At 33.8% G+C, this 21,789-nt stretch overlaps 1 protein-coding gene and 1 long non-coding RNA gene across 6 annotated transcripts; both read left to right on the forward strand.

Moving 5' to 3' along the window:
* LOC141399978 (uncharacterized) lies at positions 1 to 8,802 on the forward strand. 5 transcript variants are annotated; one of them, XR_012412036.1, is made up of 3 exons: positions 1 to 403; positions 639 to 1,001; positions 7,594 to 8,802. It is a non-coding gene; the product is annotated as an uncharacterized lncRNA (long non-coding RNA). The 5 variants fall into 5 exon arrangements; XR_012412039.1 differs by having other exon boundaries at positions 6 to 252; XR_012412037.1 differs by having other exon boundaries at positions 35 to 403; positions 647 to 1,001.
* A 1,144-nt stretch (positions 8,803 to 9,946) lies between these two features.
* On the forward strand, positions 9,947 to 15,244 carry Npc2a (Niemann-Pick type C-2a). The gene is made up of 3 exons (XM_073979360.1): positions 9,947 to 10,231; positions 14,693 to 14,806; positions 14,870 to 15,244. The coding sequence occupies exons 1-3, from the start codon at positions 10,144 to 10,146 to the stop codon at positions 15,127 to 15,129; spliced, it is 462 nt and encodes a 153-aa protein (XP_073835461.1). The 5' UTR covers positions 9,947 to 10,143; the 3' UTR covers positions 15,130 to 15,244.
* Positions 15,245 to 21,789: the final 6,545 nt, after the last annotated feature.

Genomic DNA, 21,789 nt, shown 5'->3' on the forward strand with positions numbered 1-21,789 from the left:
GGTTCATTCTTGTGAATACCTACCTAATTGGAACAATAAAAGAAAATAATCAAAACAAACAATACCAATTAGCAAACGAGTGACAGTTAATAAATAATTTAGTGGAAAAATTAACAAAATTACATACAAACAGTGTTACAACAATACAAAAACAACAAAAAACACATTTTGGAATAAAAATAGTGACAGTGAAAGAGGTGAATAACGAAAAATGTCAAACAAAAGTGTTTCAATAAGAGTGAGAAAAATCCGGTAAAATTACATTTAAATACAACAACAATACGAACAAGTGATATTTTGGAAACATCCAGTGCACAACAACAACAAACATAGAAACATATTGTGAGAGAAGTGAGAAAATAAACAATAAAAAAAAACAACATACAGTGGTCCCAGTGAATAGGTGTGTTCGTTTACTCAATAATTTGTACAAATCCAGTAACTTCTTGTAAGCGGCCAAGGTCTTTTATATGTACTGGATAGTAAACGAACAAAATCCAGCAACAATTTGTACAAATTTTGAGTAAACGAACACACATATTATTATCAAAAAATTTAAAATCAATTAAATATTTAATTAAATATTGAAACACACAAAAATACAACAACATACTGTGAATTACAACAACAAATACAAGATCTACAGTGGGCCACAGATAAAACAAACATTGAAACCAAATAACAAAAACGACATAATTTTGGTGAACAAATACAATAACATTATCAAAAAGTGGAACATAGCAACAACAAATAGTGAAACAGGACAGTGGAACATTGTGAAAAACAACAAATAAATAAGAAAAACAGAACTTTGGCACATTTTTACAACAAATCAAATCAACAAAATTCAACAATTAATTATCGGTCGGCTCGGGCAAATAACAATTACAAACCAACAACAACAACACAAGGCGCCAAAACAGAGAGGAAGAAGAAGCACTGGACACAACACCAGGGTAAAAACACACAGACACACTCCCAACTATACACAGAGAGTCAAAGTGAGTACCAATGAGTTTTTTTGTGCTTTGAAAGCGTGGAAAGGACTACAGGGTGCAGCGAAATTTGACACCGACACTGTACCTTAAAGATTAAAACGCTATAAAACATACAATTTGACACCCTTTGACCCTAGTTTAACAACATTTTGCAACCAAGGACTGATGTTGACCCTTTCTTTGTTCGTGGGAATACACAAATACGTCCACACTTTTACACATACATACACGACTCTCTATTTCTCTCCTTGAATATTTGGAAATTTCTTCCAAAAATTGGGAAATTACCAGTGTGTTTTCAAAGGGAGATAATTTTACTGGAAAAATTGGAACATTTGGAAAGAAATATACTCTCTTTCCTCCCTTCCTAATCTCAAGATCTGTCCGTTTACAGTGGGACCTTTATGAAATTGACCCGCCATAATTAAACTTTTCCTACATTACACGTTGGTGGAGCCATATTGGAGAAAAACATTTCATATTGCCACAAACACTTTACAAATCAATTCTCTTCGAAATTATTGATTCTTTTTGGAAAACTGTTTGTTTTTTGGAATCTTGCTGTCTCATTTTTTTGGAATATTCTCTTTACATACACAACAAGAGATTTTTTTGCAATTTGGCGAAAATTTGTGGCGTCATAATTGTGACACAATAATTTACATAAATAGAATATCTTACACAACAACTACAATAAACACATACATAGCGTTTATATGCAAATTTTGGCGCAACTTTTGGGCGTCATCATTTAACAAACATAACCTTGCAATTTTTACATAAATTTTTGTGGGAACTTTTTTTGGAGACACAGACACTTTTGAACATTGCTAAATATTTACATATAATCGCCATATTGGATTCCCAATAAATTACTTTTGGGAATTCTTGGAATTTTTTGCGCCTTTTTGATAAATAGACGCGTTTGGTGGACAAGCGCTAAAATACTTTGAGGTTAACTAACCACAAAAATGTGAGCATTTTTTACAAAGCATTTGGTATACATACAAGCGCAGTGATTTTTAGGTTAACTAACCTTAAAACATTTACCTAAACATTTTTCTATACATTTCTTTGAAAACACTTAACCTGAATTTACACAACTATTTGAAAACTTTTGAACAATTTTTTGAATTCTTGCTGATGGAAATTTTTGTTCTTGATACAAAATACTTTCATCTTTCTTGAACTCTTATGCTGAAACATTTTCTGTGATTTTTTTACAACATATTGCTGCCATTTTTTCTTCGAAACTTAAAATTACTTTAAACTTTGCTGAAATATTTTACATTTGACCCAAATCATTCTTCTGTTGGAAATAATTGGAGTTTTTCAAATTTTTTGCTGAAAATTTTCTACCGACTCAAAAATTTGTTCGCGATTGCAACATTTTGCTGGGATTCTTAAAATTTTCTGATTTGATTATTGTCTGGTTTCGATTCTACATTATACTGTGTTTTGAGCTTTAACAAATTATAAAATACTCCTAACAAAGGAATTAAGTGATTTTATTGTACTTTGCTACACGACTCTTTGAAAATTATAATTTCTTCTGTGCAACCCAACACACCTTTTCTAGTCGGATATTTTTTGGATTGGAATTTTTCTTTTTGATTCTTTTTGCTATCGTTTCTTGAATTTGCATAATATCTTTTGTGGAAAAGCATTTTTATAAGATTTGTTACTCAACTAAATAAATACCAGCGGTTTTATTATCCAACTTTTTGACTCATTTCCTGGCTTTTCGTTGGGAAATATTTGTTATCAAATACTTTAATTTGCTGTCGACTCCTCGGCTCTCCACAAATTAGATCCTTTTGTCGTCAAGTCAATTTAATTGGGAAGTAACAACAAAGATTTTGCAAAGACAAAATTCTTGATTTGGTTTAAAGACCCAATAAATAATACTTAATAATACTTTGTCCTCGTAAAGGGCAACTTTGTCAAACCTTTGTAAAACAAAAATTTGTTCTAAAGTCTGACCCTCATTACCATAAGGATGGATAAAGCTAAGTGCTCAAAATTTGCAAACTGCGTTAATGACTTGCAGGATTACGTTTCAATTTTAAGCATTGCAAACACTGATGATGACATACATACCCTGGAGGCATCACGAGTGGAACTTAACTCTTTTTACGACCAAGTAAAGAAAGCTTATGTGGAATGCCGCGATTACGAGCCAGAAGAGGGACAAAAACCAATCGATAAAAACCAGCTGAGGAAACATTACTTAGAGGCTATTGATATTTATAAAAAGGCGATTGCTGCTGTAAATGGACAAATTCAGACGCTCAAGCAGAAGGAATCAGAGGAGAAAATAAAACGAGAGACCCTGTTGGCACAGAAGCAAATCGATTCAACACCAATTTCAAGATTACCAGCATGTGACACAGACGTTTTCAAGGGAGGCTATAATGCTTGGCCGAGTTTCCGTGACTTATTTACCGCAATCTACATAAAAGGCTCCAAATTGAGTAATGTCGAGAAATATTTTCATTTGACTCAGAAGACTGCTGGTGAAGCAAGAGAATTAATAAGCCATGTTCCTCTTACAAATGATGGTTTTGAGCTAGCTTGGAAGATTTTAACCGACAGATATGAAAATAAGAGCATGCAGGTGAACGAGCAACTGAAAATTTTATTCAATTTACCAAATGTTACTTCCGACTCAAGTCACAGCATTCAAAAATTACAGCGAACGGTGAATAGCTGCATTCAAACTTTGGAGACTCTGAAAGTTGAAGTTTCAGGATGGGACCCAATATTAGTATATATTTGTTCCAGCAAACTTCCAAGAACATTTTTAGAAGAATTCGAGAATACTCTTGAAGATTGTAAGACACTGCCAACGTGGAACGGTTTTAATAATTTTTTGACCCACAAATTCAAAACTTTGGAATCGGTCGGAAATATAATGCCAAGTTTTTCGAAACAAAATCAACAAACTCCATACAGACAAGATAATTCGAAGAAAATGAAGTTCACAAGCAGCTTTCAAACTAATATAAATCAGAAGGTTCAGAGTTCAACGGGTAAATTAAATGCAAATGCTCCTCAGCAACCCAAGACACAATATCAAAATTCGTGTCAAATTTGCAAAGCCAACCATTTTATACGAGATTGCCCACAGTTTCTGGCTAAAAACGTGAATGACCGGATTCATGTTGTGAAAATCTCACAACTTTGCTATAATTGCTTATCTGCTAATCACGGCGTGAAAGAATGCAAAAGCCGTTTTGGATGCAGAACTTGTAATTTAAAACACCATACCTTGTTACACAAGGGAAAGGAGACCCCAAAACAAGTTTTGAGATCAGATGAAGATGCATTTTGTGAGCAAAACTACTTGGATACTACTAAAAGGAACACGGAAGGGCGATACATAGTGACCCTCCCCTTTAAAAAATGCGAAGAACTTGGAGACTCAAGAAATATTGCTCTAGCTCAATTTTATCGGATGGAAAGAAAGCTCATGAAGACCCCAGAAATTAAGGAATTATATGATTCTTGAATACCTTGAGCTGGGACACATGAGGAAAATTTCTCCAAGTGATATCACCAAGACTCCAAATTACTATCTACCGCACCATGCAGTAATTAGACCCGAAAAGATTACTTCAAAATTGCGTGTAGTGTTCAATGCATCATGTCCCACTTCAAATAAAAGAAGTCTGAATGATAACTTGTACGCTAGTCCAGTTTTACAGCAAGATATCGTGTTGCAAGTATTAAAGTTGAGATTTTTCCGATACGTTTATAATGCCGACGTTACCAAGATGTACCGGCAGATATTATTGGATCCTACTCAAACAAAATTTCAAAGAATATTATTCAGGAAATCTCCGTCTGACCCCATAGAGGATTACGAATTACAAACTGTTACCTTTGGCGTAAACTGCGCACCCTTCTTGGTGCTTAGAACACTTATACAATTAGCTGAAGATACAAAAGACACATACCCAATTGCCTCAAAAGTTATTTTGGAAAATTTATACGTTGACGACGTACTAGCAGGAGGTCATTCAATAGAAGATACTATTAAATCTCGCAAAGAGTTAACGGCTGCTATGGAATCGGCTGGTTTTGAGCTTATGAAATGGACAGCTAACGACCCAAAAATAATAAAGGATCTGGCCAAAGAACAACTAAATCCAGTTAATTCACTTGATATTTCCGATGATGCCTCCACAAAGACACTTGGAATAAAATGGAATATTTCTGGTGATTTTTTCTCGTTCACACCACCCACAATGGAAATTAAAACATCTTACACAAAAAGAGAAGTCCTATCGACAATTGCCAAACTATTCGACCCATGTGGGTGGCTTGCTCCCATTGTAGTTGTCGCCAAATTAGTGATGCAGCAGATTTGGTTGGACAAGATTAACTGGGATGACATATTGAAGGCAATTACTCTTATGAACTGGCAGAACTTTGTTAAGAATAGCGGAGACATTGAGCATTTAAAGATTCCACGGTGGATAAATTACTCTCCAGACAATGACGTGGAAATTCACGGATTCTGTGACGCGTCTGAGAGCGCATATGCAGCAGCATTATACATCAGAACCCGAGACACAAATAATGAAATAAAAACAGCCTTACTAACTGCTAAAACAAGAGTTGCCCCAATTAAGAAAATTTCACTTCCCAGACTCGAACTTTGTGGAGCAGTTCTGCTATCAAAATTGTCATCATCGATACTAAATAATCTTCAAATTTCAAAGTTTAACGTTCACTTTTGGACAGACTCAACCATTTTCCTCGCATGGCTGAGAAAACCCCCTTGCCACTGGTCAACGTTTGTGGGAAACCGTGTATCTGAAATTTTAGAAAATTGGGCCCACGTTGACTCTAAGGATAACCCAGCGGACATTGCTAGTCGTGGGTGCTCACCCAACGAGCTTAGTAATTACCAACTCTGGTGGACTGGGCCAGATTGGTTAAAATTACCGAAAAATAGTTGGCCATCGAAAGAAATTTGCGAAGTTACACTGGAAGCAAAAACATCGAAAGTGCTGATGCTAAATATGGAAGAAATGACGGAAAAAGACCCCATGAGAAACATATCTTCGTTAACAAGAGTATACAGAGCATATGCGCAAGCACTCAGATTTTGGAAAAACACCATTGTTTGTAGACAAAACCCTCTAACTTCTGAAGTTGAACTTACTGCTGATGAAATTCAGGCCGGCAAACGTGCCAGTATAATTCGCACCCAACGGTTCTTTTTCCCAGAAGAGTTTCAAGCATTAGAGAAAAGATCCAGAATTCCTCCAAAGAGTCCTTTGCTATCTTTTAACCCATACTTAGATCCAAAGGGTATTATGCGAGCTCATGGTAGACTGGTTCAATCGCCAGCACTCACTTTCGAAGAACGACACCCAATCATTCTCCCGCACAATGCGAGATTTACTACTTTACTAGTCGAACACACTCACAAGGTGACTTTACACGGTGGGAACCAATTGATGTTGAGAGTTTTGAGATCCGGTTTTTGCATACCCAGATTCAAATCACTGATCAAAAAGACTATTCGGAATTGCCGAGTCTGCATTCTGTATAAGCGACGAACAGAGAATCAAATTATGGCTTCACTCCCACCTGAAAGAACTTTGCTATCTAGACCCTTTACTAACACCGGCGTAGATTTTGCGGGACCCTTCAGTATACGAAATTTTACGGGAAGAGCATGTCTTATTACAAAGGGATATGTCTGCCTTTTCGTATGCTTTGCTACGAAAGCCATACACCTCGAACCAACTAGTGACCTCTCGACTCAGTCATTCCTAGCGGCATTCTCCAGATTTATTAGTAGGCGTGGATGCCCATCTTGTGTATACTCCGACAACGGAACTAATTTTGTTGGAGCAGTCGATGTCCTAAAGAAAGACAGACTCTTGTTCATGAAAGAATTAAAAAATAAAGCGATTGTACAAAATTCCCATCAAAATCTCGATTGGAAGTTCATTCCACCCGGCGCTCCACACATGGGAGGTTTGTGGGAGGCCGGCGTGAAGTCTTTCAAAACGCATTTGAAGAAGTGCATACCAAAAATGACTTTTACCTTCGAAGAATTTTCCACAATTTTGTCAAAAATCGAAGCTTGTCTTAATTCAAGACCCTTAAGTTCAGCTAGTGAGGATCCTCGCGATTTGTCGCCTCTGACCCCAGGTCACTTCTTAATCGGTACACCAATTTTAGCCCCTCCCGAACCCGATGTTTCAGACCAAGATGTTAGCATTGTCAATAGGTGGAAGCGTTTGAAAATTATCTCCCAATGTTTTTGTAATAGATGGAAAACTGAATATTTACATGAGCTCCATCGACGTACTAAATGGAAGTATCAACAAGACAATCTTAAGGAGGGTGATTTAATTGTACTTAAGGATGAACGTTCAGCTCCAACTGATTGGAGGACGAATTATAAAGACCCACCAGGGAATCGACCAAAACGTAAGAGTGGTAGACATAAAGACTGCTGGTGGTAACATCAGCCGACCCATAACGAAGGTCGTCAAGTTATTTCCGACTAGTTAGTCGGACCGCTTCTTTAATAAAAAACATAGTACTCCTTTTTCCCGTTTATTTACAGATGACTCCATACTTACCAAATCAAGATTGCCGCCTCGAGCAAAGCCCAAGACGATAAGATGAGAAGGATGCACTGAGTCTTGGGGGCGGAGAATGTATGTCTAGGACCATACTTATTGCGAGCACTGTAGCGTTGTTTTGATGAATTTTTGGCTAGCGGTCCGCAGTATTTACATTTGTACATATATACACACATACATATAACCCGCGGTCGCTAGCTATTAACATATCGACACCTCCAAATAATAGTATGCTAAGTCTAAAAAGTGAGTTTTGCAGGAGAAGCTCTCAAAGTTTGAAAATTTTTTTTGAACTTCTGTACTATGCTAAGTCAATATTTGTTTATAACTTCTGTTCGGATTGACCGATCGTTACCAAAATTAGACAGAATTTAAGGTAAAGGACGTTCGACACCTCCAAATAATACTTTGCTAATTCTGAAAAGCGAGTTTTGCAGGACAAGCTCTAAAAGTTTGGAAATTTCTTTGACCTTCAGTACTATGCTAAGTAAATATTTGTTTATAACTTCTGTTCGGATTGTCCGATCATTACCAAAATTTGACAGAATTTAAGTTAAAGGACGTTAAACATAAAAATGTAAAGAACTTGAAAACATGCTAAGTCGACTTAGCATACTATTGTTTGGAGGCGTCGATATTGCTCTCTTTTCCAATAAATCCTGGAAGTTGTCTATTTTAAAAGCAGTGCAAAGGACAGCAATCAATTAGTTCGTCAGTGATATTTTAAAGCGTTCGACCGTGCATCTCCTCGCTCAAGTTACATACATACTTACAAGTTAAAAATTTGAAACATAAACACTTTGTTAAAAACTAAGAACAAATAGTTACATACAAAAATACAAACAAGTTACATTTTGTTATATGAACAAACACAAAGTTAAACATTGAAGTTAAAATATACACAAAACAATAAAAAATAAAATACAATTAAATAAATAATTAGAATTTTGCTACTTAAACCTAATATTGCACTGTGTAAAATTTGCCTGAACTTAACTAAAACTTACATCTACTTAAAATACCCTAAAAATTGTGAATTTAAACTTACCTTACGTTGTGCTAGTTAAAAACCTAGATTGCATTACAAAGCCTAGCTAAAATCAACACACATTGTACATACACACTCACACATAACATTCATTGAATTACCACTAAATAAAACTAAACACTTGAAATTTGAAAACATAAAATACTTGCTTATTATTTACAAATAAAAAAGGCAAAAGGTTTGTAGATAAACAGTATAAGATGACAGTATTGCCAGGCAAGAATATGTTGTTCCACCACTTTTGAATTTGGTTGTTGTATTAGAGATTTTTTTTTCTATTTAAAGAATGATCGAAAAATTTTTAGATTTAATTTGTTTAATACATATATTCTATCTATTGAGGAGATATAATTCCTATGACTTCACTATCATATCTGAAGTATTGCATAACAAATACATATGTATGGATGTATGTACGAGTATATGCAAATTATTGCATGTAATTTGATAACAAACCTAAAACAAATACTTTTGCAATTGTCGTTGATAAGATTAAAAGATTAATAAAGAACAAAGCGATAGTTATTTTTTATGTCGGGGAACATGACAAAGAGCACAAAAAAGTAAACAAAAGATCAATGTTTGTCATAAAAGAAAAGCAAAACAACTTATCAAATTCCCTGAGAACACTGATAAGAAACTTTAAACGACAACGTTCATTCATTGTGTTTTTAGAATTCATTGTTTGAGTCATTGATATGCAGTAGTAAATTGTTGTTGCTCATTCAAAAATCAGAAAAAAAAAAAAAATTGCTAAAGAAAAAAAAAATAAATAAAACAACAACAAAAAATAAACTAATTGTATTATAAAAGAACCCAAAACAATGAGTAAATACTACAAGTGACGTCCAATAAGGTATACACGAGAAAAAAAATTATAAATAGGAATGTAGGGACATAAATACGTATGTATGTTTGTCTGTACATGTTAGTGCGGTATTAATTGAATTTGAAAAACGGAAATGGAAATGCAATGCATATTGTTTACACAAACACCTACGATTTAAGTTGACACACACAAATACATACATACTCTTGAACATGATATGGCTACAGATGACACAGAACACAGCATACATAGCCCGCGCACCGTCTATTTGTCTCAAATAATCTCCAGCTATTGTCCATCAACACGTACATACGTTTATTCTTTATTTAATTTAATTTTGTTTAAAACCCGCACATTTACACACCGAAAGTGATTCTCTCACAAATAACAAACACAACAAGCAGCGATGACAGGGGTTGGGGGTTGAACATTTTGCATTGCACGATGATTTTACAAATGACGAATAATCTCCAAGCCTCACTCACTTCGTTTCATTTCAAAATTAGCACTCGTTGTGTAGAGACGTTTTCTTCTTCGTTTTAGTGATAATAACGTTGTTTTTCTTTCTTTACAAACAAAAATTTTGTGCATTTATCTACCTTCAAAAAATTAAAAAAAAAATTACAAAGAAGAAAACAACAAATTTCCATAAAAATGAAGCAGCAATTTGGATTATTGACTATTTTTATAGTTGCTGGATTATTCTTGGATAACATCAACGCTTTGCAATTCACCGATTGCGGTAAGGATCTGAACAAAATTGAACTTGTTTTTTTTTCAATACGGATCTAGATTTGTTTTAGAGAAGACTTCTTTTAAATTCTACAGTTAAATAAATAAAAATAAGACGCTATGTAGATTTTGCATTTGAAACGTATTATGTTAAGCCCTAAACACATCCAACGTTTGAGTAAAGTTTTGTGTCATTTCTGGTAGAAGAGTAAGGACAAATTGAAACTTGGCAACACTTTGTCTTTTACTAATGTTCCAGAAATGACACAAAACTTACTTTACTCAAACGTTGGATGTGTTTACAGCTTTAATGCATGAATACCGAAATTTGTTGAACAATTGGTCTGCTCCTTTACTTTTTTAATTGAGAAAGTAGGGCTCACACATCCTCTTTTTGGTGTAGAGGATTAGTATTTTTTTCTTATTCAATTTTTAAGAGAGCCTAATAATAGGCTTACCTTGTAATCCAGTTGATATAAATTGATTGTATGGCAGTTGCATTTTTGAGGAAAATGTTGGAATGTTAACCTGGCAAAAAACTCTAATTTAATTTAATACTAGGAGGCTTAGAGTCTCGAAACCAGAGTCTGTCCACGTACCATCGGATTTCTTAAGACTCCCAATGGTTTTGGGGTCCTTTGAAAGTATTAATCGAAAGCTAGCTTCGTCGTTGGCTCTTTCTATCGCCTCACACAAACTAACCCAAGATTTTTCTTGGCACGTTTGATCTCGCTCTTAAGCTGTAAACATGTCCAACGTTTCAGTAAAGTTTGGCGTCAATTTTGATAAGAGAATCAGAGAGCAAAGGCAACATAGATCGAGTTGTTGTTTATTATTTTATCAGAAATGACGTCAACTTTAATGAAACGTTGTATGTGTTTTCGGCTCTATGACAGCGAAAAAGAACATCGGCCAAGTTGTCCACAGTTGTATTAACCTCCTCAATTGTGTCTATATATCCAATAGTCGTCAGCTTTGAGTTTGTTCTTATCGGGTTTCTATAAGGATTTTGGCAAGCTTCGCCAAAAGAGATTTAGAAAAATATCTTCATATGGTCGTATAAGGAACATCTATCAGATGGCTCCTAGTTTCTCATGACAGAGTCATCTAGTTTGTAGAGAGTTCGATCAATGACCTCATACCTAATTTTAAAAGTTGGAGTATTGCCCATATTACATGTTCGTACACAAGTTCTCACCTTGCCCCCCTTGTCTACTTCAGAATTCGTGAAGGACATGAGTAGTTCAGAGGTAGCGGCTTTACAATGGTTCAGATTGACATGCATGTATGAGGTTAAATTAGACGGACTGAATTCATCACATGCCGAAATTTAGCTTCCATCCACGATTCCTTAAAAAATCCTCCTCTATGGAGTCCACAGCCACACTGATATCCATCCGTCCATTTTCCTTACAAGGGGTTAGACTAATTATAGTCCAGCCAGATGTAAGGTGATCTTGATTTTGAAACTCCTGCAGTTTCATAATGAGCTTCTTATCCACGGTAACAAGATAAGTCCCTTCCCAAAGTTCACCAAGCAAACCTCGCGATTTCTTGTTATGGGGATTAATGACCTTGATGCCCTTTGAAGGAAGGCGCTGCCGAACCGACGGTCACCCACATTTCCCATCACAGAAACAATGACACTCGGAAGACCTATTTCGACTAGCAAACAGTGACTCTCGCTGATTCTTCCATCGGGGTCAGCTTTTGTAACGTTTCTGAAAGAGAGGGTGTTTCTATAGGCCCTTTCTGAAAGAAAAGATGCTTCTATAGGCACTCTCTGAAAGAAAAGGTGTTCCTATTGTCGCTTTCTGAAAGTAAGGGCGCTTCTTTAGGCCTTTTCTGAATGAAAAGGTGCTTCTACTGGTCCATTCTTCTATAGACCCTTTCTGAAAGAAAGGGTGCTTCTATAGACCGTTTCTGAAAGAAAGGGTGCTTCTATAGATCCTTTCTGAAAGAAAGGGTGCTTCTATAGACCGTTTCTGAAAGAAAGGGTGCTTCTATAGACCCTTTCTGAAAGAAAGGGTGCTTCTATAGACCCTTTCTGAAAGAAAGGATGCTTCTATAGACCCTTTCTGAAAGAAAGGGTGCTTCTATAGACCCTTTCTGAAAGAAAGGGTGCTTCTATAGACCCTTTCTGAAAGAAAGGATGCTTCTATAGACCCTTTCTGAAAGAAAAGGTGCTTCTATAGACCCTTTCTGAAAGAAAGGGTGCTTCTATAGACCCTTTCTGAAAGAAAGGGTGCTTCTATAGACCCTTTCTGAAAGAAAGGGTGCTTCTATAGACCCTTTCTGAAAGAAAGGGCGCTTCTATAGACCCTTTCTGAAAGAAAGGTTGCTTCTATAGACCCTTTCTGAAAGAAAGGGTGCTCCTATAGACCCTTTCTGAAAGAAAGGGTGCTCCTATAGACCCTTTCTGAAAGAAAGGGTGCTTCTATAGACCCTTTCTGAAAGAAAGGGTGCTTCTATAGACCCTTTCTGAAAGAAAGGGTGCTTCTATAGACCCTTTCTGAAAGAAAGGGTGCTTCTATAGACCCTTTCTGAAAGAAAGGGTGCTTCTATAGACCCTTTCTGAAAGAAAGGGTGCTTCTATAGACCCTTTCTGAAAGAAAGGGTGCTTCTATAGACCCTTTCTGAAAGAAAGGGTGCTTCTATAGACCCTTTCTAAAAGAAAGGGTGCTTCTATAGACACTTTTTGAAAGAAAGGGTACTTCTATAGACCCTTTCTGAAAGAAAGGGTGCTTCTATAGACCCTTTCTGAAAGAAAGGATGCTTCTATAGACCCTTTCTGAAAGAAAGGGTGCTTCTATAGACCCTTTCTGAAAGAAAGGGTGCTTCTATAGACCCTTTCTAAAAGAAAGGGTGCTTCTATAGACACTTTTTGAAAGAAAGGGTACTTCTATAGACCCTTTCTGAAAGAAAGGGTGCTTCTATAGACCCTTTCTGAAAGAAAGGGTGCTCCTATAGACCCTTTCTGAAAGAAAGGGTGCTCCTATAGACCCTTTCTGAAAGAAAGGGTGCTTCTATAGACCCTTTCTGAAAGAAAGGGTGCTTCTATAGACCCTTTCTGAAAGAAAGGGTGCTTCTATAGACCCTTTCTGAAAGAAAGGGTGCTTCTATAGACCCTTTCTGAAAGAAAGGGTGCTTCTATAGACCCTTTCTAAAAGAAAGGGTGCTTCTATAGACCCTTTCTGAAAGAAAGGGTGCTTCTATAGACCCTTTCTGAAAGAAAGGATGCTTCTATAGACCCTTTCTGAAAGAAAGGGTGCTTCTATAGACCCTTTCTGAAAGAAAGGGTGCTTCTATAGACCCTTTCTGAAAGAAAAGGTGCTTCTATAGACCCTTTCTGAAAGAAAGGGCTTAGAAACAGACCCCATCTCCAATTGATCTCCTTTACGGATGTCGTTTGCTGGATCCCCAAGATTGAAAATACATGTTCGATCAGGTCTATCGGAGGTTTCCTGACCCTTTTGTGAAAGAAATGGTGCTTCTACACACTCTTTCTGAAAGAAAGGGTTGTTCTATAGACTATTTCTGAAAGAAAAGCTGTTTCTATAGACCCTCAGCAAGCTCCTTGAATTTCTGGACAAAGGCAGCGTAGGAGCTCGATGTCTGGGTGCCTTCGAAAGAACGAAGCTTTGTTGGTCTTCTCAGAAGACGATGATTGAAGATGCATGTTGGATCAGGTCTATAGGAGATTACCCTCAGACAGTTTTCATTGAACATGCCCCAAAACCCATCCGCGCCCTGTAGAAGAATTCCATTTCGCATGGATATCTCACTGGGGGATAAAAGAGGAGGAAAAAAGATAACCCTTCGTCTTAAATCTGATCGAAAATGTTGTTTGGTATCTTTCAGTCCCTATTTCAATGTATAGATAAGACAACTTTTAAAACAAGATTATATATGTATATACTTATGTACATTTTGGTTCAACCACATTTTGGTTAAACCACTCTAATATACAATAATAGATAGATTTCATTTACATTTAATTGAATGCAGTATGTTCCCTCTCAGTTTTTCTTCTTTAGAAAAATGATGAAAAAACGTTAAAAATGAGGTCAATTGTATGTATGTAGGTGTAATTCGCTATTTAGCTTTTACTGAACGGTTTGTGGAGGTTCCTTTCCATCAGATCGTGTATCAATATAAGCAAAACCAGACCAAAAGCAGATACGACTTGGAATTAGCTGACATGTCTCAAAATATATCAACGAAAAAAAACATTTTCCGGCCGACGTTAATCATCTAAATTAAACTACAGCAATTAAACAATTAATAATTTCGAATATATCACGTAATCTTGTTGTTATAGCTGACTTTTATTTCTGAGTAATTGTAAACATCTTCGAACACTTGTCTTTCATTCACTGGTGTTGTTTTTTTTTCATTTTGTATGTAAGAACGTGTTTAATAATATTTATTAATTAATGCTTTCCTCTGTGTTTTTTCAATTCTTTTATAGGCTCCAAAACGGGTAAATTTACAAAAGTCTCCGTTTCCGATTGTGATACGACAAAAAATGAGTGCATATTAAAGCGTAATTCCACGGTGTCAATTAGCATTGATTTTTCATTGGGTAAGAAGACAAGTGAATGAATTTTTTTTCAAGTTTGTAATAAAACGTGTTTCCTCTCTATAGCCGAGGATGTTACTGCCATTCAAACTGTTGTTCATGGCAAAGTAATGGGCGTTGAAATGCCATTCCATTTACAAAATCCTGATGCCTGTGTCGATAGCGGCTTAAAATGCCCTCTGGAAAAGGGTGAAACCTATGAATACACAGCCAGTCTTCCCGTTTTGAAGGCATATCCTAAAGTTAATGTTATGGTCAAATGGGAATTGAAAGATCAAAATAATGAAGATATTGTTTGTGTAGAGATTCCAGCCAAGATACAATAAAACTGTGTAGTTTTGACTTCGTCAGTGGTATAAATACATAAATTATATATGCAAATTATAAAAACAAATTCTCAAATTTTCAATAAATGTTTTAAGTTTTATAAATAAAAGAAAATAGTTGTTTGATTTTGTTTTTCTTTAGCATAATGTGAAGTTATATTAAATTGGACAGGAATGAAGTAAATACCTACTTTCTAGATAAATTATTGTTATCGATATATATTTCCAAAATGTTGTTTATAGTTTTTACACAACTTTTCTATAATAACATCGAGCATCTATAGAAACGATTGTTATCGAAAAACTTTTCTATAGAAAAGGTTGTTATCCAACAACAAAAGGTTGTTATCGAACAACTCTTTTATAGAAAAGTTTGTTATCGAACAACTTTTCTATAGAAAAGGTTGTTATCGAACAACTTTTCTATAGAAAAGGTTGTTATCGAACAACTTTTCTATAGAAAAGGTTGTTATCGAACAACTTGTCTTTAGAAAAGGTTGTTATCGAACAACTTTTCTATAGAAATGGTTGTTATCGAAAAACTTTTCTATAGAAAAGGTTGTTATCGAAAAACTTTTCTATAGAAAAGGTTGTTATCGAACAACTTTTCTATAGAAAAAGTTGTTATCGAACAACTTTTCTATAGAAAAAGTTGTTATCGAACAACTTTTCTATAGAAAAGGTTGTTATCGAACAACTTTTCTATAGAAAAGGTTGTTATCGAACAACTTTTCTATAGAAAAGGTTGTTATCGAACAACTTTTCTATAGAAAAGGTTGTTATCGAACAACTTTTCTATAGAAAAGGTTGTTATCGAACAACTTTTCTATAGAAAAGGTTGTTATCGAACAACTTTTCTATAGAAAAGGTTGTTATCGAACAACTTTTCTACAGAAAAGGTTGTTATCGAACAACTTTTCTATAGAAAAGGTTGTTATCGAACAACTTTTCTATAGAAAAGGTTGTTATCGAACAACTTTTCTATAGAAAAGGTTGTTATCGAACAACTTTTCTATAGAAAAGGTTGTTATCGAACAACTTTTCTATAGAAAAGGTTGTTATCGAACAACTTTTCTATAGAAATGGTTGATATCGAACAACTTTTTTATAGAAAAGGTTGCTATAGAACAACATTTCTATAGAAAAGGTTGCTATCGAACAACTTTTCTATAGAAAAGGTTGCTATCGAACAACTTTTCTATAGAAAAGGTTGTTATCGAACAACTTTTCTATAGAAAACGTTGTTATCGAACAACTTTTCTATAGAAAAGGTTGTTATCGAACAATTTTCTATAGAAAACGTTGTTATCGAACAACTTTTCTATAGGAAAGGTTGTTATCGAACAACTTTTCTACTGAAAATATTGTTATCGGACAACTTTTCTATAGAAAATGTTAGCGAAAAATGTTTCTACAAAAAATCTTGTTATCGAACAACTTGTCTATAGAAAATATTGTTATCGAAAAACTTTTCTATAGAAAGTATTGATATCGATCAAATTTTCTATAGTAAATGTTATCGAACACATTTTCTATAGAAAATGTTGTTATCGCACAACTATCGAGGAAACTTTCTTTGGAATAGCATCGAATGTATGTACATATAAATTTTATATCGTATAGCTTTTCTTCAGGAAACACCTTACAAAAAATGTTTTCATTAGTAGCACCTTCGTTTAGGGAGTTGTTTTTAAAATCGTTTCTCTGTTTGCTTTTACTTTGTAAACCGCAAGGTTAAACAATTTCTCGTTTTCGTTTTGTTTTGAACTCAACTGCATTAAGAATCTATGTAACTTATTCCATGGCATAATCATCCCAATTATACCAACCACCTGTTCTTGTTGTACCGCCCATAAATTGTGTAAAAGTGGTTGATGATGAATTTGTTTTTGTTGAGGCTTTTATACCAACACTACGGCTATTAATGGAATTGATGTCCATTTGTGTGCTATCAAAACTATTCAGAGGATTACAATTATCCAACAACGTGTGAGCATTTGTGTATGTGGAGGAAAAAGCAAAAGCCCGACTATGATTCTCTGAGCTGTTGCTGCCTACCTTCCCTACAGAAAAGGTTGTTACGAAAAACTATTCTACAGAAAATATTGTTATCGAACAACTCTTTTGTAGAAAATGTTGCTATCAAACTACTTTTCTATGGAAAATTTTGTTATCGAACATCTTTTCCATAAAAAATGATGTTATTGACCAATTTTCTATAGAAAAAAATTATGGAACAGGTTTTCTTTATAAAATGTTGCTATTGTTCCAATTCCATTATAAAATATTGTTATAGGATAATTCTGAATAAATCCCAATCCGATGTATAGACGGCGAAGATTTAAACTAATACCAACTTACTATAACCTCAAAATAGAACGTTATACAAAAAAACAGCTTGTAAACATATAGAAAATTCATTTATTTATACATAATACATACTTGTATGTAAATATATATTCGAATTTATGCAAAAATTAATAATTTCTTATAATATTTAAATTCTTCTGCTCATTCTACAAAACATAAAATCACTTAAGGTTGGGAAAAAAATTATAGATAAATGGTTTGATACAAGACGAGAATGTATGCGAATGGAAAATCTGTATTGTGATTGTTGGTTGATGAAATGGAAACTTATTTATAATAAAAACAAAATGTATAAATCATATACACTATTAAGATGTTAAGAGTAAACGGTGAAATTCTTATCACATGAAAGATAATTACAAATTAAAAAATGATGTAATATAATTAATGTCGATTGACTAAAAACTTATGAAACACTTAACAAATAAAACTGCAAACTATAAGAAATTATTTAGCGTTCAAGACATTGAAAAGAAAGCAAGATCAGTTTTAAAGTTTACTTTCAGTTTGTTAGTGTTGTACTCTTCGTTTGCAAGTATAAAATGATACTATAAAAATTTACTTCTTCTTTACAATAGTAGTCCATTAATAAGGGTACTAACCGTTCTTATGCATTTCGTATAACAGAAACTATTTTTTTTTTTGTACCCTTCTAATCCCAAATTGTTGCAATATTTTTCGTTTATTTTTCATGCAGAATGAATGACATTTTTTTACAAAAGCTGAAGAAAAGTAAATGTTACTCATTATTGTGATTTGTATGTTTGCAGAAAATAGGAATTGATTCGCAATAAAAAGAACTGTTTTGTATAAAATTTAAAATTATTTACATATATTTCTTATACACAATTATACTTAGATTTAAACATGCGAAGGGCTACAGAACACATTTCTATAGTAAAATGTTTACCAAAGACCACTCAAAGTGTGAGGTATAATAGAGAAAATATTATTGCATATTAGAAAAGATTACCGGTACTATCTTTTTCCGCATAAAATGTAATCGATAACAATAATTTATCGATTAATATTCCCAAAATGTTGTTTATAGTTTTTACACAACTTTTATATAATAACATCGAGCATCTATAGAAAGAAAATTTTGTTATTGAACATCTTTCATACAGGAAATCATTTTATCTTACAATTCTTTTATAGAAAAGGTTTTTATCGAACAACTTTTCTATAGAAAAGGTTTTTATCGAACAACTTTTCTATAGAAAAGGCTGTTATCGAACAACTTTTCTATAGAAAAGGATGTTATCGAACAACTTTTCTATAGAAAAGGATGTTATCGAACAACTTTTCTATAGAAAAGGATGTTATCGAACAACTTTTCTACTGAAAATATTGTTATCGAACAACTTTTCTATAGAAAAGGTTGTTATCTAACCACTTTTCTATAGAAAAAGTTGTTATCGAACAACTTTTCTATAGAAAAGGTTGTTATCGAACAACTTTTCTATAGAAAAGGTTGTTATCGAACGACTTTTCTATAGAAAAGGTTGTTATCGAACAACTTTTCTATAGAAAAGGTTGTTATCGAACAACTTTTCTATAGAAAAGGATGTTATCGAACAACTTTTCTATAGAAAAGGATGTTATCGAACAACTTTTCTATAGAAAAGGATGTTATCGAACAACTTTTCTACTGAAAATATTGTTATCGAACAACTTTTCTATAGAAAAGGTTGTTATCTAACCACTTTTCTATAGAAAAAGTTGTTATCGAACAACTTTTCTATAGAAAAGGTTGTTATCGAACAACTTTTCTATAGAAAAGGTTGTTATCGAACGACTTTTCTATAGAAAAGGTTGTTATCGAACAACTTTTCTATAGAAAAGGTTGTTATCGAACAACTTTTCTATAGAAAAGGTTGTTATCGAACAACTTTTCTATAGAAAAGGTTGTTATCGAACAACTTTTCTATAGAAAAGGTTGTTATCGAACAACTTTTCTATAGAAAAGGTTTTTATCGAGCAACTTTTCTATAAAAAAGGTTGTTATCGAACAACTTTTCTATAGAAAAGGTTGTTATCGAACAACTTTTCTATAGAAAAGGTTGTTATCGAACAACTTTTCTATAGAAAAGGTTGTTATCGAACAACTTTTCTATAGAAAAGGTTGTTATCGAACAACTTTTCTATAGAAAAGGTTGTTATCGAACAACTTTTCTATAGAAAAGGTTGTTATCGAACAACTTTTCTATAGAAAAGGTTGTTATCGAACAACTTTTCTATAGAAAAGGTTGTTATCGAACAACTTTTCTATAGAAAAGGTTGTTATCGAGCAACTTTTCTATAGAAAAGGTTGTTATCGAGCAACTTTTCTATAGATAAGGTTGTTATCGAACAACTTTTCTATAGAAAAGGTTGTTATCGAACAACTTTTTTATAGAAAAGGTTGTTATAGAGCAACTTTTCTATAGAAAAGGTTGTTATCGAACAACTTTTCTATAGAAAGGTTGTTATCGAACAAATTTTCTATAGAAAAGGTTGCTATCGAACAACTTTTCTATAGAAAAGGTTGTTATCGAACAACTTTTCTATAGAAAAGGTTGTTATCGAACAACTTTTCTATAGAAAAGGTTGTTATCGAACAACTTGTCTTTAGAAAAGGTTGTTATCGAACAACTTTTCTATAGAAAAGGTTGTTATCGATCAACTTTTCTATAGAAAAGGTTGTTATCGATCAACTTTTCTATAGAAAAGGTTGTTATCGAGCAACTTTTCTATAGAAAAGGTTGTTATAGAGCAACTTTTCTATAGAAAAGGTTGTTATCGAACCACTTTGCTATAGAAGAGGTTGTTATCGAACAACTTTTCTATAGAAAAGGTTGTTATCGAACAACTTTTCTATAGAAAAGGTTGTTATCGAACAACTTTTCTATAGAAAAGGTTGTTATCGAACAACTTTTCTATAGAAAAGGTTGTTATCGAACAACTTTTCTATAGAAAAGGTTGTTATCGAACAACTTTTCTATAGAAAAGGTTGTTATCGAACAACTTTTCTATAGAAAAGGTTGTTATCGAACAACTTTTCTATAGAAAAGGTTGTTATCGAACAACTTTTCTATAGAAAAGGTTGTTATCGAACAACTTTTCTATAGAAAAGGTTGTTATCGAACAACTTTTCTATAGAAAAGGTTGCTATCGAACAACTTTTCTATAGAAAGGTTGTTATCGAACAAATTTTCTATAGAAAAGGTTACTATCGAACAACTTTTCTATAGAAAAGGTTACTATCGAACAACTTTTCTATAGAAAAGGTTGTTATCGAACAACTTTTCTATAGAAAATGTTGTTATCGAACAACTTTCCTATAGAAAAGGTTGTTATCGAACAACTTTTCTATAGAAAAGGTTGTTATTGAGCAACTTTTCTGTAGAAAAGGTTGTTAACGAACAACTTTTCTATAGAAAAGGTTGTTATCGAACAACTTTTCTATTGAAAAAGGTTGTTATCGAACAACTTTTCTATAGCAAAGTGGTTCGATAACTTTTCTATAGAAAAGGTTGTCATCGAACAACTTTTCTATAGAAAAGGTTGTTATCGACTTGTTATCGGACAACTTTTCTATAGAAAATGTTGTTAGCGAAAAATGTTTCTACAAAAAATCTTGTTATCGAACAACTTCTCTATAGAAAATATTGTTATCGAAAAACTTTTCTACAGAAAGTATTGATATCGATCAAATTTTCTATAGTAAATGTTATCGAACACATTTTCTATAGAAAATTTTGTTATCGGACAACTATCGAGGAAACTTTCTTTGGAATAGCATCGAATGTATGTACATATAAATTTTATATCGTATAGCTTTTCTTCAGGAAACACCTTACAAAAAATGTTTTCATTAGTAGCACCTTCGTTTAGGGAGTTGTTTTTAAAATCGTTTCTCTGTTTGCTTTTACTTTGTAATCCGCAAGGTTAAACAATTTCTCGTTTTTGTTTTGTTTTGAACTCAACTGCATTAAGAATCTATGTAACTTATTCCATGGCATAATCATCCCAATTATACCAACCACCTGTTCTTGTTGTACCGCCCATAAATTGTGTAAAAGTGGTTGATGATGAATTTGTTTTTGTTGAGGCTTTTATACCAACACTACGGCTATTAATGGTGTTGGATGAATTGATGTCCATTTGTGTGCTATCAAAACGATTCAGAGGATTACAATTATCCAACAACGTGTGAGCATTTGTGTATGTGGAGGAAAAAGCAAAAGCCCGACTATGATTCTCTGAGCTGTTGCTGCCTACCTTCCCTACAGAAAAGGTTGTTACGAG

This window comes from Musca autumnalis, unplaced genomic scaffold (genome assembly GCF_047663935.1).
Source record: "Musca autumnalis isolate F117 unplaced genomic scaffold, ASM4766393v1 scaffold_3, whole genome shotgun sequence".
Lineage (NCBI taxonomy): Eukaryota > Metazoa > Arthropoda > Insecta > Diptera > Muscidae > Musca > Musca autumnalis.

What these genes read in the sequence shown, in the direction of transcription:
- Npc2a (XM_073979360.1), top strand. Translation starts at nt 10,144, where the DNA reads ATGAAGCAGCAATTTGGATTATTGACTATTTTTATAGTTGCTGGATTA. An exon ending in TTTGCAATTCACCGATTGCG is followed by an intron (nt 10,232 to 14,692) that starts GTAAGGATCTGA and finishes ATTCTTTTATAG; the next exon opens with GCTCCAAAACGGGTAAATTT. An exon ending in TAGCATTGATTTTTCATTGG is followed by an intron (nt 14,807 to 14,869) that starts GTAAGAAGACAA and finishes TCCTCTCTATAG; the next exon opens with CCGAGGATGTTACTGCCATT.